The sequence below is a fragment of the Sapajus apella genome, unplaced genomic scaffold (assembly GCF_009761245.1).
Source record: "Sapajus apella isolate SASKATOON/1434 unplaced genomic scaffold, GSC_monkey_1.0 scaffold10, whole genome shotgun sequence".
Taxonomy (NCBI): Eukaryota; Metazoa; Chordata; class Mammalia; order Primates; family Cebidae; genus Sapajus; species Sapajus apella.
The window spans coordinates 31,017,868-31,031,977 of NW_022436950.1; the positions used below are offsets into that span (position 1 = coordinate 31,017,868).

General features: G+C 41.8%; 2 protein-coding genes across 6 annotated transcripts in view; both read left to right on the top strand.

Moving 5' to 3' along the window:
• The window catches only part of CUNH2orf80 (chromosome unknown C2orf80 homolog), a 22,111-nt gene extending 15,117 nt beyond the window's left edge, over window positions 1-6,994 (top strand). For 2 of the 4 annotated variants that reach the window (XM_032278445.1, XM_032278446.1), the window contains exons 7-9: window positions 1,012-1,099; window positions 2,037-2,155; window positions 6,530-6,994. In XM_032278445.1, coding sequence (XP_032134336.1) covers window positions 1,012-1,099; window positions 2,037-2,155; window positions 6,530-6,538 — 216 coding nt within the window. In that variant the 3' untranslated portion in view covers window positions 6,539-6,994. The remainder of the gene's footprint in view (window positions 1-1,011; window positions 1,100-2,036; window positions 2,156-6,529) is intronic. The other 2 variants (XM_032278447.1, XM_032278448.1) reach the window with 1 other exon arrangement.
• A 2,463-nt stretch (window positions 6,995-9,457) lies between these two features.
• Window positions 9,458-14,110, top strand: part of CRYGA (crystallin gamma A) — a 9,490-nt gene continuing 4,837 nt past the window's right edge. Inside the window, exons 1-3 of one of the 2 annotated variants that reach the window (XM_032278443.1) lie at window positions 9,458-9,569; window positions 9,669-9,911; window positions 12,759-13,094. In XM_032278443.1, the coding sequence (XP_032134334.1) occupies window positions 9,561-9,569; window positions 9,669-9,911; window positions 12,759-13,031 (525 nt within the window). In that variant the 5' untranslated portion in view covers window positions 9,458-9,560 and the 3' untranslated portion in view covers window positions 13,032-13,094. Of the gene's footprint in view, window positions 9,570-9,668; window positions 9,912-12,758; window positions 13,095-14,110 lie in introns of those variants that run through there. The other variant, XM_032278444.1, reaches the window with a different exon arrangement.

A 14,110-nucleotide genomic window follows, 5' to 3' on the forward strand; every position in this document is an offset into this window, starting at 1 on the left:
GAGACAAAGTTTCACTCTTGTTGCCCAGTCTGGAGTGCAGTGGCACAATCTCAGCTCACTGCGACCTCTGCCTTCCAGGTTCAAGCAATTCTTCTGCCTCAGCCTCCTGAGTAGCTAGGATTGCAGGCATCCGCCACCACACCCAGTTAATTTTTTATATTTTTAGTAGAGACAGGGTTTTGCCATGTTGGCCAGGTTGGCCTCAAACTCCTGACCTCAGGTGACCCATTGGCCTCAGCCTCCCAAAGTGTTGGGATTACTGGCATGAGCCACTGTACCCAGCTGAGACATTTCTTGCAAAAGCAAGAAGAGTTGCACAGCAAATGAGTTTCCGAATGGTATATGCTTAGGAATCAAATTGCTAAGCCATGGATATAAGCATCTTCAACTCTCTACATAAAGCTAAATTGCTTTCCAAAATGGTTGTAACAATTATATTTCTACCAGCAATGCGGGTTATCTACATTGATATTTTCAGGCTTTTTCAGTTTCATCAGTCTGTTTAGTGTATTGTGGTATTTCACGGTGGTTTACATTTGCATTCCCCTGATTACCAATGGACAACTATTCATATGTTTCTTCTTCTGTAAAGTGCCTGTTAAAGACTTTTGGCCAGATGAGTGAACCCATAATTCTGCACTGGGTGGGCAGGGGGAACAGTGCCAGTAAGGGGGAGTGGGCGTGGGAGGACATCAGGATACATTTCTCAGAAGGGGTGATATTTGAGCTACATGATAAAGGAGAGGTAGGTGTCTCTAGGCAGAAAAGGAGGAAATGGCTAGAATGGAAACTATGTGAAGAGTGTCAATGCATGACAGAGTATTCTAGGCAATGGGAACCAAATACAGGAACAAAAGGCCATGTGTGCAAGTTTGCATTCATATGCTTCACCTGCCCCATCAAGGGACCTAAGGATTCTCAGTTGATCAAACAGACCAAATGCTGTAAATAGCAGGTGTTAATGCTGCAGAGAATGAACAGATTTTTAAAGTAGGACTGTTTTCCTTTCAGGTTCCCCGAGTTTCAGCTCTCCACCTCTCCTTGCACCCCTTTGCCATGTTAACAGCACCCAAAGCAGCAGAATACGCCCGCAAACAGAGTAAGCCTGTTTACTTTCATCTGCTTAGAGAAATGTATGTAAAATTAGGAAGTGGGCTCACAAGGTAAGGTCGAAGTTGTAATGGGAATTAGATTTCTGTGTCTGCTTGAATTTAAAAGAACCAGGAGCTCTAGGGCTTGATTTCCCTCCATTACCGAAATCAAGGAAGTCTTATTTCTCAGATGCTCTTTGGTGATGGAAGCAAATCACTCGTGACGCAAAGGACTAAGACTATGAGTGGGCTGGACAGGGCAGCTCACACTGGTAATCCCAGCACTTTTGGAGGCCAGGCTGGGAGGATCTCTTGCGCCCAGGAGTTTGAGACCAGCCTGGGAAATTTAGTGAAACTTCGTCTCTACAAAAATAAGCCCAGAGTGGTGGCTAACGCCTGTAATCCCAGCACTTTGGGAGGCCGAGGCAGGTGGATCACCTGAGGTCAGGAGTTTGAGACCAGCCTGACCAACATGGTAAAACTCCACCTCTACTAAAAATACAAAAATTAGCTGGGTGTGGTGTCAGGCATCTGTAATCCCAGCTACTCCAGAGGCTGAGGTGAGATAATCGATTGAACCTGGGACGTGGAGGTTGCAGTAACCTGAAATCACCCCATTGCACTCCAGCCTGGGCAGCAAGAGCAAAACTCCATCTAAAAAAAAAAAAAGAAAGAAAGAAACAAAAAAGAAAACAAAAATAAAATAGCTGGCCATGGTGGCACATTCCTCTAGTCCCACCTACTCAGGAGGCTGAGGTGGGAGGATTGTTAGAGCTCAGGAGGCGGAGGCTACAACTGGCCGTAATGGAAGCATTGCACTCCAGCCTGGGCGACAGAGCGAGACCCTGTCTCAAAAATAATTAACTAATGAAATGAAATGAAACTGTGGATGAACACATTTTTTTTTATTTTATGTATAGTTATGGTTACTATATCTATCTATAGGTGTCAAGTCAAGAAAGGGAACAACAAACAAAAATGCCACCAGCAGCTCTACGAAGGAAGCAAATGCCACAGAATGGAAATCCTCGCAGAGGTTTTCAGACACACAGCCAAAGAACAAAGTAGGTGTGAAATTGTGAACTGAACCAAACTGATACTAGATATTTTGGAAATACTTTCCTGACAGCATGGTTAAAAGTCTAGCCTTCGGAGTCAGATGCTCTGGGTTTGAATCTAGAGCCCACCACTTACCAGCTGTGTGACTTCAGGCAAGCTACTTAAACTCTTCTGTGCCTTAATTTCCTCCTCTGCAAAATGGGAAGAATAATGATACCTACCTCTTCAGGTGGTTGGGAAGATTAACTGAGATTATTCATGTTAAAAGGTTAGAAGATGCTTAACACAGAGTAAACCCCGAATAAATACTAGCCATTAATATCTTTTCAGCATTTGAAATATATCATTCACAAGTTAATTGGCTGTTACTCTGTAGATGCAAATAAGCATGTTGAGGAGAAAGTTTGTATTAGTATCTCTATCCCAAATGTTCCTATCCTTGATCCCTCTCTCAGTAATAATAACTTTCTTTTTTTCTGTTTAATGTCTCCCCTGCTCCTGCCCTGTCCATCTAATTCCTGATTTTTATGTGGTGGAATTCAGAGAACGGTCAGAGATGGAAAGGGCTGGAAAGAAAGGAGAACGGGAGGAGGGCTCTTTGTTCCTCCAGCTCTGGGTTCTCAACTGTAATGTGTAAAGTGAAAAGAAAATTTAAGAAGTCAGAGAGACTTCTCTGATCAACATAATAAAAGCTGAGAAGGGAGAGAATCGGAAAAGCGGTACAGGGTGGGTGTCTGGGATATTTTGGAGTTTTGTTGAATGAGAGGTGTTAGATATGCTGGAGCGCTGTAAGGTAGAAAAGGGGGAAGGGAGCTTGGAGAACTGATACACTGACTTGTGACTGGGTTTGCATAAGGCAACAAGTGACATTTGAAAATTATTTAGTTTGGCTGTTGTACCATGCTTTTTTTTTTTTTTTTTGTCTTTTTGTTTTTTTCCTTTTTGTGGAGAACAGGGTCTCGCTGCATCTCCCAGGCAGGTCTCGAACTCCTGGGCTAAAGCTATCCTCCCGCCTCTGCCTCCCTAAGAGCTGGATTATAGGTGTGAGCCACAGCGCCAGACTGTACCATGCATTTTTAAATTGAATCTCTGAATAGACTGGACTACATGAGGCTTAGGATTTATTCAGATTTCAGAGGCAAACTATCTTCTCTGTCCCTTTTATCTGATTAATTAGAAATGTAACCTTATGATAGCAACTGCTTTAGGAACCGACTGAATTCTTTGGTCACATCAGGGTCTTAATAAATGTTATTCTGATAACGGAACTATTGCTACTATTTGGAAGTTATCACAATATTCAATTTTCCTTTAAATGCATTTGCTGTAATAAGATTTGAAGGTATTAGATTTTCTAGAACCATATCTTTATCTCTGAAGAATTTTTTGAAGAATTTGAAAATGAGGTCTTTTTTTATACATGTTTAGAAGCAGCAAGTTTTAGAAAACAAAACAAAGGAACAATGAAAAAACAGTAACAACTCCAGAAAGAACACACACACACACACACACACACACACACACACACACACACAATCTAGACTTTAAACTTAATCACACACAAGAAAAATCTCTGAAACAGGGCTTTATAGACCCCCAACAAGCCTCATCAATGGACCCCATGTAAGAAAAACATAGCTCTAAAGATTACTCATTGGTATCTTATTTTTAAATATAATTTTGTTCCATACATATTTTCTTCCACAACCACTGAAGATTGTTGGATTCTTGATGGAAGCATATCTTTTATTTCCTTAGTATGTCTCACATGTATATAAAGTACTTTGCAGGCAGCACAGATTCAGTAACTATTTTTGTTTAGTGAATTGTCAGTAGGTAGTAAGGAATAGTCCTTAGGTGACCATTCTCAAATTTCTGGGCCCCGTCTATAGTGATCTAAGGCTCCGTTCTGGGACCAGGCCTTTCTATAGGCTGACTGATGCTTGCGAGCCCAGGAGTGTCAAAAGAACAAATGCCCATTTTGCAGTAGGGCCCCAGGTCCTGAGATGAATCCCTTCCAGAAGGGCCCTTTCTTAATCAAATGACAGAAAATCCATTTGTGTTTTTCTTTCATACTTTATTATTTGTGTACTTTAGGCATTTTTCTGGCTCCTGGGTAATGTATCTTTTAAACTAGTTTTAAAAATTATAATAGTGATACATGCTTATAAGTAAAATTTTCATGCCCTACAGAAAATATAAAATGAAAAGCAAAAGAATTCCCTCTTCTTCATACCCCTTTCCCACTTTTCAGAAATAACCACTGTTAATACTTCTTGTGATATTTAAATATTTGCTACACATATACATGTAAATATACATTTATGTATGTCTCACTGGTTTGTTAGAACTCTTTCTATATTAAAAGAATAAGTATTTTATTAAATGGATGAAAAATATGCTTTCATAGCTTGGTGATGGAAGATTTTCATTTCATTGAGCTTAACATTTTTCTTTTATGGGTTTGTGGATATTATATGTCTTTAAGCTGAAGAACAATTTTTTTAATCTCAAGATAAAACAATGCCTTATTTAGAATTTTTTATTTATTTCTAGCCACCAAATTTCTTCAAAGAGTAAGAGAAAAGAGGAAATTATTTAAAAAAAAAAATCTCAGCCAGGCACAACAGCTCATGCCTGTAATCTCAGCACTTTGGGAGGCTGAGGCGGGCAGATCACTTGAGGTCAGGAATTCAAGACCAGCCTGGCCAACATGGCAAAACCCTGTCTCTACTAAAAATACAAAAATTAGCTGGGTATGGTGGTGCATGCCTATAATCCCAGCTACTAGGGAGGATGAGGCACAAGAACTGCTTGAACCCGGGAGGCAGAGGTTGTAGTGAGCTGAGATCGTGCCAGTGTACTCCAGCCTGGGCGACAGAGTGAGACTCTATGTCAAAACAGACAAACCAACCCTCAGTGCTCTGGGAAACAGCTTAAATAATTTTTTTATTGCATTGGTATTAGTAGCTGATTTATTAGTGAAAATAGTTATGAACAACATTTCCTAGGAAAGTGTCAGTAGTGGGCACATTACTAGGAAGTAAATTTGGAAGGAATAGGACCATACTAAAGAACTAGAAGACAGCACACTTCTTGAATCCAAGCTACCCACCTCATAACTTGAGTGTTACCTAATCTCTCTGTGCCTTAGCTTTTCATCTCTTTAAAAAATCACAATAGTGCCTACCTCATAGGGTTGTTATAAGCACTAAAATAAGGTATATGCGTAAAGGCTTAGAAAAGTGTCAGGACAGTGGCAAGCAATAATATAGTAGCTCCCTTTATTACCACTCATGAAACAGTCACGCTATCATGGAAGGAAACGAGACATAGAGAGTGGACAATTTAAATTTAAATCTAAAGCAATACATCAGAAATTCAAAATAATATCCTAAAAGCATAATACATAACTGCTGAAAGGCCAAAAAATGATTTGCTTTGGGTAGGATTGGTTAAGAGAAGTATCTTTTTAATGTGAAAATAATTTCAAACTTAGAGAAAATTTGCAAGAATAATATGAAAAAGACCCACATATTCCTTTTTTTTTTTGAGTTGGAGTCTCCCTCTGTTGCCCAGCCTGGAGTGCAGTGGCACAATCTCGGCTCACTGCAACCTCCACCTCCTGGGTTCAAGTGATTCTCCTGCCTCAGCTTCTCGAGTTGCTGGGACTACAGGTGCGTGCCACATGCCCAGCTAATTTTTGTATTTTTAGTAGAGATGGGGTTTCACCATATTGGCCAGGCTGGTCTCAAACTCCTGACCTTGTGATCCACCCACCTCAGCCTCCCAAAGTGCTGGGATTACAGGCATGAACCATGATGCCCAGCCACATATTCCTTTTATACAGAGTCACGAATTGTTAATGTTTTGTTTTACTAGCTTTATTATATTCTCTGTCTATGTCTCTCTGTATATAGATAAATATATATAATTATTTTGCACCATTAGTAGAAGTTATACACACTCTACCACTTTACCCCTATGTACCTCGATGTGTATTTCTTAAGAACAAAGTCATTCTCTTAGATAACTCCAGAATAGTTATCAATTTCAGAATATCTATTATTAGTACTTTTGTTTAATCTACTCTCTATACATCAATTTTGTCAATTGACCCAACAATGTTATTTGTAAGCATTTTTTCCTTCTGTATAAGAGCCAGTATGGGATCACAAATTACATTTAGTTGGGAAATATAACTCAATTTCCAAATATCAGAATAATTTCATGGAAATTCCTTTGTAATTAATCTAATCTATCTTTGTCAGTAAGTTAGTATCTTATATTTGAACTTAACTTCCCATAGATTTAAAGCTAATATCTATGTCCATGTTAAATTGATGTGCTCGATACCCAAATCATCTTTTATTCTGTAGGTCACTTAGAAAATTGGAATTGTACCATGGAACTTCATAGAGTCTCTGGGAGCAGACGAGAAGCATCATCTTAAAACCACAGTTCCTGCCAGTACATTTTTCTTTACAACTAGTTTTTGATACAACTGCATTGAAGTGTTATTTTTGATGTTGAGCTTTTTTCTTTTAGAAACATATTGCATGGCTACATTTTGTTAAAAAAAATAGGATCTTACGCTACTTCACTGTGACTAGAAGACTGTTGGAGAATTCAGAGAGTATGTAGTATTTCTGTGACAGAGCAAGCTGGCTTTGTGGCACATTTTACAAATGTATGGCACTGAACATTGCACAGTGTTGGAGAAGGAGGCAGTTTTCCAAAGAGTTAATCCAAAATAAAATTAATCTGTCATTGATTGCCTTTACTGTGCTCTCATATGAAAAAAATTTTTAATCATTTCAATAAAGCATTAAAAGAAAAATGAATACAGGCTCTCTCTCAGTAGACTATAATGACTACTAGGAGGGAAAATGTTCTAGTCTTTTAGTACCTTTCCAAAATGCTGATTAGGCACATGGCTTAGCCTGTCAATGTATGTAATAACAACTTGAGCTCATGAATATCAGTATGCATGATACATTTCTTAAGGTTTTGGTGTGCCGTCTGTCTGTAGAACAGTTTTTATCGGCGTGTGCAAAAACATGGGTGGGGTTTGTAGACTTTTTTTTTTTTGGAAACAGACTCTCGCTCTGTCACCAGGCTGGAGTGAAGTGGTGTAGTCTCGGCTCACTGCAACCTTCACCTCCCAGGGTTCAAGCAATTCTCCTGCCTCAGCCTCCTGAGTAGCTGGGACTACAGGCACGTGCCACCACACCACCCAGCTAATTTTTGTATTTTTAACAGAGTCAGGGTTTCACGATGTTGGCCAGAATGGTCTCGATCTCTTGACCTCGTGATCTGCCTGCCTCGGCCTCCCAAAGTGCTAGGATTGCAGGCGTGAGCCACCACGCCTGGCCATGGTTTGTAGACTTTCTGAAAATGGTGGTGTATTCTCACGCAGGGTTGTGGCTGGGAGACCAATGCAACCTTTTCCACACTGGGTTGGATTATGGTTGTAAATAAGATTTACCTGTAGGCCTGCAGATAATTAGCGGGGAGACAGAGGGAATCTTGACGTGATCCCTGTATGCACTGCCAGGTGTCTAATTCATAGGACTTCACCCAGTTGTCTTTTGTCTAGCTCTGCTAATAATGAGGAAACATTTTTTCCTTGGTAGCTATTGCTGTCTCTCCTTTTACCACCTGCACATTTGCCTTACATGCTGCCTGAGGATTTTCACAAGTGACATCGTGAATGTGTTTGCTAGCTGTGGTCAAATACGCTTTTAGAATCCCTCTGTGGGTCTAAAGCACAAAGGTGCTTGATTTCATCTTGCTATATACGTGTGGAATAACAAAAGACAGTCTGGGGTTGGAGTCACCCTCCACCCTTGCACATCTGAGGAGTGCTTCTAAATCAATAGGTTGGCAGCAATAGAGAATTCTCTTAGGCAGTCACTTGGATTCAATGAAACAGTGACACTATTAAAAGGAAAAACACAGGCAAATCATCAAGCTAATTTTAAAAAACAAAAGCAATGCTAGAAGGAAGGTAGCAGGGGGAGGTGGGAGGGGAGTGGAAGGATCCTGTGGATGTTTCTGCTCTTTCACCCTGTCACAGACTCTCAGGGTATCTTTATATTTTTAGCTCAGGTAGTGTTTAATCTCTAGGCAAAATATGCCTATTTTCCAGTATTTACTGATTTTCACCATCATACATTTAAAAATTGATTTTATTGTATTTTCTTTTTTTTTTTTGAGACGGAGTTTCACTCATGTTACCCAGGCTGGAGTGCAATGGCGCGATCTCGGCTCACCGCAACCTCCGCCTCCTGGGTTCAGGCAATTCTCCTGCCTCAGCCTCCTGAGTAGCTGGGATTACAGGCACGCGCCACCATGCCCAGCTAATTTTTTGTAGTTTTAGTAGAGACGGGGTTTCACCATGTTGACCAGGATGGTCTCGATCTCTTGACCTCGTGATCCACCCGCCTCGGCCTCCCAAAGTGCTGGGATTACAGGCTTGAGCCACCGCGCCCGGCTATTGTATTTTCATGTCATGAAATTGTTATATTTATAATAGAATTTTTTTTTTTTTTTTTTTTTTTTTTTTGCTGTCTGGCTGAAGTTGGCAGATATAATAGAAATTAAGAAAATAGCAACAGCGGCCAGGCATGGTGGCTCACGCCTGTAATCCAAGCACTTTGGAGGTCAAGGCGGGCAGGTCACCTGAGGTCGGGAGTTCAAGACCAGCCTGACCAACATGGTGAAACCCCGTCTTTGAAAAAAAAAAAAAAAGAAAATAGCAACAAAAAACACGCAAAGCTAAGATCTATAATCTTGGCATTCATTGATTACCATGATGGATATGTTGGTATAGCACACACTACTAATCTTATGTTTTCCCTACATAAATATATACAAAATATTTTTATCAAAACCATGTCATACTGATGAAGTCATTTAAGAAATATAACTGTCTTTCAATTAGAGGATTTTCTGTTTGGGATTTTTTTGTTGCCTCTTCACACTTTAAGTCCTTCTGGAACACACATACTTCTCCTAAGTGGCCTCGGGTGGAACCGCCAACCTCCATCTCAGCAGTTTCCACAGGTAAACACTGCAGAATGCTGGGCATGTAATGGATTTCTAGTGAGCTGCATGGGACGAGAAGTGCACCCTTTGTCTCCAAGGTCATAATGGCTCTGCTGACTTTAGTACCTTTCACTGGAGCTAGGGAGGACGACTGGAAAATGCCAGAGAGAGAGCATGAGAGAACCCCCTGCCCCATGATCTCAAATGAAAAAAAAAAAAGAGAACACAGAAATCCCCCTATGCACTACCCCTCGGTCCCTTTTGTGTTGTTTTTGCCAACACAGCAGCTTTCCTGCTATATATACCAGCTGTCCCTTTGTCCCCATCATACTAGATGCTAATCACCCGCTGTCAACAACCATGGGGAAGGTGAGCCTGTGGAGGTGCTGTGCCATGTCTATTGGGGGTGTGGCGTGTGGGGATGTTCCTTCCAGCTGACCATCTATTGTCACCTTGTTTCTACCTCAGATCACCTTCTACGAGGACCGAGACTTTCAGGGCCGCTGCTACAACTGCATCGGTGACTGCCCCAACCTGCGGGTCTACTTCGGCCGCTGCAACTCTATCCGAGTGGACAGTGGCTGCTGGATGATCTATGAGCGTCCCAATTACCAGGGTCACCAGTACTTCCTGCGCCGAGGCGAGTACCCCGACTATCAGCACTGGATGGGCCTCAGTGACTCAGTCCGATCCTGCCGTATAATTCCTGATGTGAGTCTTGCTTCAACCTGACTGACGTGAAAGAATCAATGATCCATGACCATCAATTCCTGTTTATAAAAGGCAGTTAGCTCCAAATCAGGATGAGTATTCACAGTAAGAATAGCAAGACCTGACCCTCAAACATTAAAAAAAAAGAAAAGTAGCAATAATCTCTATTTTTCTTACTTAAGGACATCAATAATTGTTTCAGGACATGAGAAATCACCACAGCCTTTAAATTAAACTTGGTAGCATCTAAGTGATCCTTAATTTCTACATAAAAGTCACCTTACTCAGTAGTAAAAAAAAAAAAAAAAAAAAAAGTCTGTCTAGTTTATCTAGATAATTATTGTTATTATTATTTATGAAATGGAGTCTTGCTCTGTCACCAGGCTGGAGTTCAGTGGCTCAATTTCTGCTCACTGCAACCTCCACCTCCCTGGTTCAAGTGATTCTCCTGCCTCAGCCTCCAGAGCAGCTGGGACTACAGGCATGCACCACCACACCTAGATTATTTTTGTATTTTTAGTAGAGACAGGGTTTCACCATATTGGCCACGCTGGTCTCGAACTCCTGACCTCATGATCCACCCGCCTCAGCCTCCCAAAGTGCTGAGATTACAGGCATGAGCAACGGTGAACAGCCAGATAATTACTTTTTAATGATAAAAAAACTTAACAGACTGTGGAAGAAAAATATAGGTATAATGTGTTCTGACTACATTGGGCATTTTTTTCACTACATTCTAGGACATACTAGAACCTAGGAAAATATGTTTCAATTTGTGTGGATTTATAATTTCCAGAAGTCATTATCAACTAGTTTCTTACAAATAACATAGACAGACAATTAATTGGGATTTCATAAAACATGGTCCTTACCAAAGTGTTGCTTAATGTTTTTTAATCACGTGCAGCATGTGTTTACACTGATGGCACCAAATTATGTGGTGTGACAAGGATATTCAAGAATTGAAATCACAGCCAGGCTCGATGGCTCACACCCATAATCCCAGCACTTTGAGAGGCCGAGCTGGGTAGATCACTTGAGGTCAGGAGTTCAAGACCAGTCTGGCCAACATGGTGAAACCCTATCTCTACCAAAAATACAACAAAATTAGCCAGGAATGGTAGTGTGTGCCTGTAGTCCCCGCTAAGTGGGAGACTGATACAGGAGAATTGCTTGAACCTGGGAGGTGGAGGTTGCAGTGAGCTGAGACTGTGCCACTGAAGTCCAGCCTGTGATAGAGCGAGACTTCATCTCATAAAAAAAAAAGCAAATTTAGGCTAGAAAAATTTGCAGATGCACAAAGATATAAATAAAATAGGCATTTCTTTGGGGCAAAAAACTTAAATGGCACAAATGACTTGTCAAAATATCACTTGAAAAGACATGTGGGGCCGGACAAGGTGACTCACGCCTGTAATCCCAGCATTTGGGGAAGCTGAGGCAGGCGGATCACCTGAGATCAGAAGTTCGAGACCAGCCTGACTAACATGGAAAAACCCTGTCTCTACTAAAAATACAAAATTAGCTGTAACCATAGTTACTCGGGAGGCTGAGACAGGAGACTCGCTTGAACCTGTGAAGCAGAGGTTCCAGTGAGCTGAGATCTCGCCATTGCACTCCAGCCTGGGCAACAAGAGCAAAACTCAGTCTCAAAAAAAAGAAAAAGAAAAAAAGAAGGCTGGGCACGGTGGCTCACGCCTGTAATCCTAGCACTTGAACACCTGAGGTCAGGAGTTCAAGACCAGCCTGGCCATCAGGGTGAAACCCCATCTTATTAAAAAACGAAAGAAAAAAAGAAAAGACCTGTGGACTCAGTGTAAATATAAATCACTGTAAATTGTAACTGCAAAAAGTGACTTAAAAACAAGCTTGATAAGACTCAATTGTATGGAGTAAAAATGGAAACAAGAGTTGAAATCCTCTCTACAGTCTTATTGACCTCAATTGTGATGATGGTTCATTACAAAGAACACACTTTAATTCCCTATATTTTAATGTTTGCTTCTTCCACAACGTCTCCAGTTTATTGATTAGGTCAGATTTATTTTAATAGTTTTCCTAATTTTTTAGAATAACAACATAAAAAGTAGGACCGGGGAGAAATACTTTATCAACTGGTTTAAAAACCATGTTTCAACCAGGTACAGTGGTTCACACCTGTAATCACAACACTCTGGAAGGCCAAGGTGAGAGGATCACTTGAGCCCAGGGATTCAAGGCCAGCTTGGGCAACATAGTGAGACTCTATCTCTACAAAAAATTTTAAAAAATTAATTGGCCAGGTGCAGTGGTGCACACCTGTGATCCCAGCTACTTGGGAGGCTGAGGTGTGGAGGATCACTTAAGCCCAGGAGGTAGAGATTGTAGTGAACAGCGGTCCTGCCACTATACTCCAGCCTGGGCAACGTAGCAAGAACTTTATCTTAGGCCGGGCGCGGTGGCTCAAGCCTGTAATCCCAGCACTGCGGGAGGCCGAGGCGGGTGGATCACGAGGTCAAGAGATCGAGACCATCCTGGTCAACATGGTGAAACCCCGTCTCTACTAAAAATACAAAAAAATTAGCTGGGCATGGTGGCGTGTGCCTGTAATCCCAGCTATTCAGGAGGCTGAGGCAGGAGAATTGCCTGAACCCGGGAGGCGGAGGTTGCGGTGAGCCGAGATCGTGCCATTGCACTCCAGCCTGGGTAACAAGAGCGAAACAATGTTTGTCAAAAAAAAAAAAAAAAGAACTTTATCTTAAAAATAAAAACCATGCTTCATGAAGATGCAGACTGATTATGTCACTTTTCTTGACACCCAAGGATGCATGCTGTTTATTTTTCTTCTTGTGTTTATTGTCTGTCATGACCAGCTCTCACAAGTTAAGGCTGTATGAGAGAGATGACTACCGAGGCCTTATGTCTGAGCTCACTGACGACTGCGCCTGTGTCCCTGAACTCTTCCGTCTCCAAGAGATCTATTCCCTCCACGTGCTGGAGGGCTGCTGGGTCCTCTATGAAATGCCCAACTACCAGGGGCGGCAGTATCTGCTGAGGCCAGGGGACTACAGGAGGTACCATGACTGGGGTGGTGCTGATGCCAAGGTTGGCTCCTTGAGACGGGTCATTGATTTGTACTAAGCTGTGACTGCCTTGTACGATCCATATAGAAACATAATAAATATACAGATTGTGACCCCCGCACTCAGTGGCTCTTGTTAATCTTTATTTATTTATTTTATAACTTATTTGTTTTGTTATGGAGTCTTGCTCTGCCACCCAGGCTGGGGTACAGTGGCATGATATCGGCTCACTGCACCGTCCACCTCCCGGCTTCAAGTGATTCTCCTGCCTCAGCCCCCTGAGTAGCTAGGGTTACAGGCATGTGCCACCAAGCCTGGCTAATTTTTGTATTTTTGGTAGAGATGGGGTTTCACCATTTTGGCCAGGCTGTTCTACAGCACGTGACCTCAAGTAATCCGCCCGCCTCGGCCTCCCAAAGTGCTAGGGATTACAGGCGTGAGCCACCTAACCTGGCCCTTATGTTTAAATAATAACTGAATTCTAATAGACGGCAACCCCTGGCAACTTACCTGACCCTGAAAGATGTTTTGAATGCCTGCTCATTTCCTAGTCAGGCAATGGTATCTACAGAATATCCATTCCTGTCATGGAAAGGAGAGAGGAGTGACAATTTCTGCCTTTCATGAGCTACAATCTGAAGGAAAGAAGAAAGATGAGCATAACAAAAAATGCTTCAGAAGTCACACAAAGGAAAAAGTGTAGGACCCATAGTGGCTTGTGGCTGAAATGCCAAACACAAGGGATTGCTAGAGGGATTAGGGAAGCTGAAGTCTCAGATAAGGTTAGTCAAAAGAAATGCGAGTTCATGCCTGTAATCCCAGCACTTTGGGAGGCCAAAGTGGGCGGATCACCTGAGGTCAGGTGTTCAAGACCAGCTTGGCCAACATGGTGAAAACCTGTCTCTACCAAAAATACAAAAATTAGCCGGGTGTTGTGGCATAGGCCTGTAGTCCCAGCTTCCTGGGAGGCTGAGGCAGGAGAATCCCTTGAACCTGGGAGGCAGAGGTTGCAGTGAGCTAGGATGGTGCCACTGCACTCCAGCCTGGGCGACAGAGCCAGACTACGTCCTGAAAGAAAGAAAAGAAAAGAAAAGAAAAGAAAAAAGAAAAGAAAAGAAAAGAAAAGAAAAGAAAAGA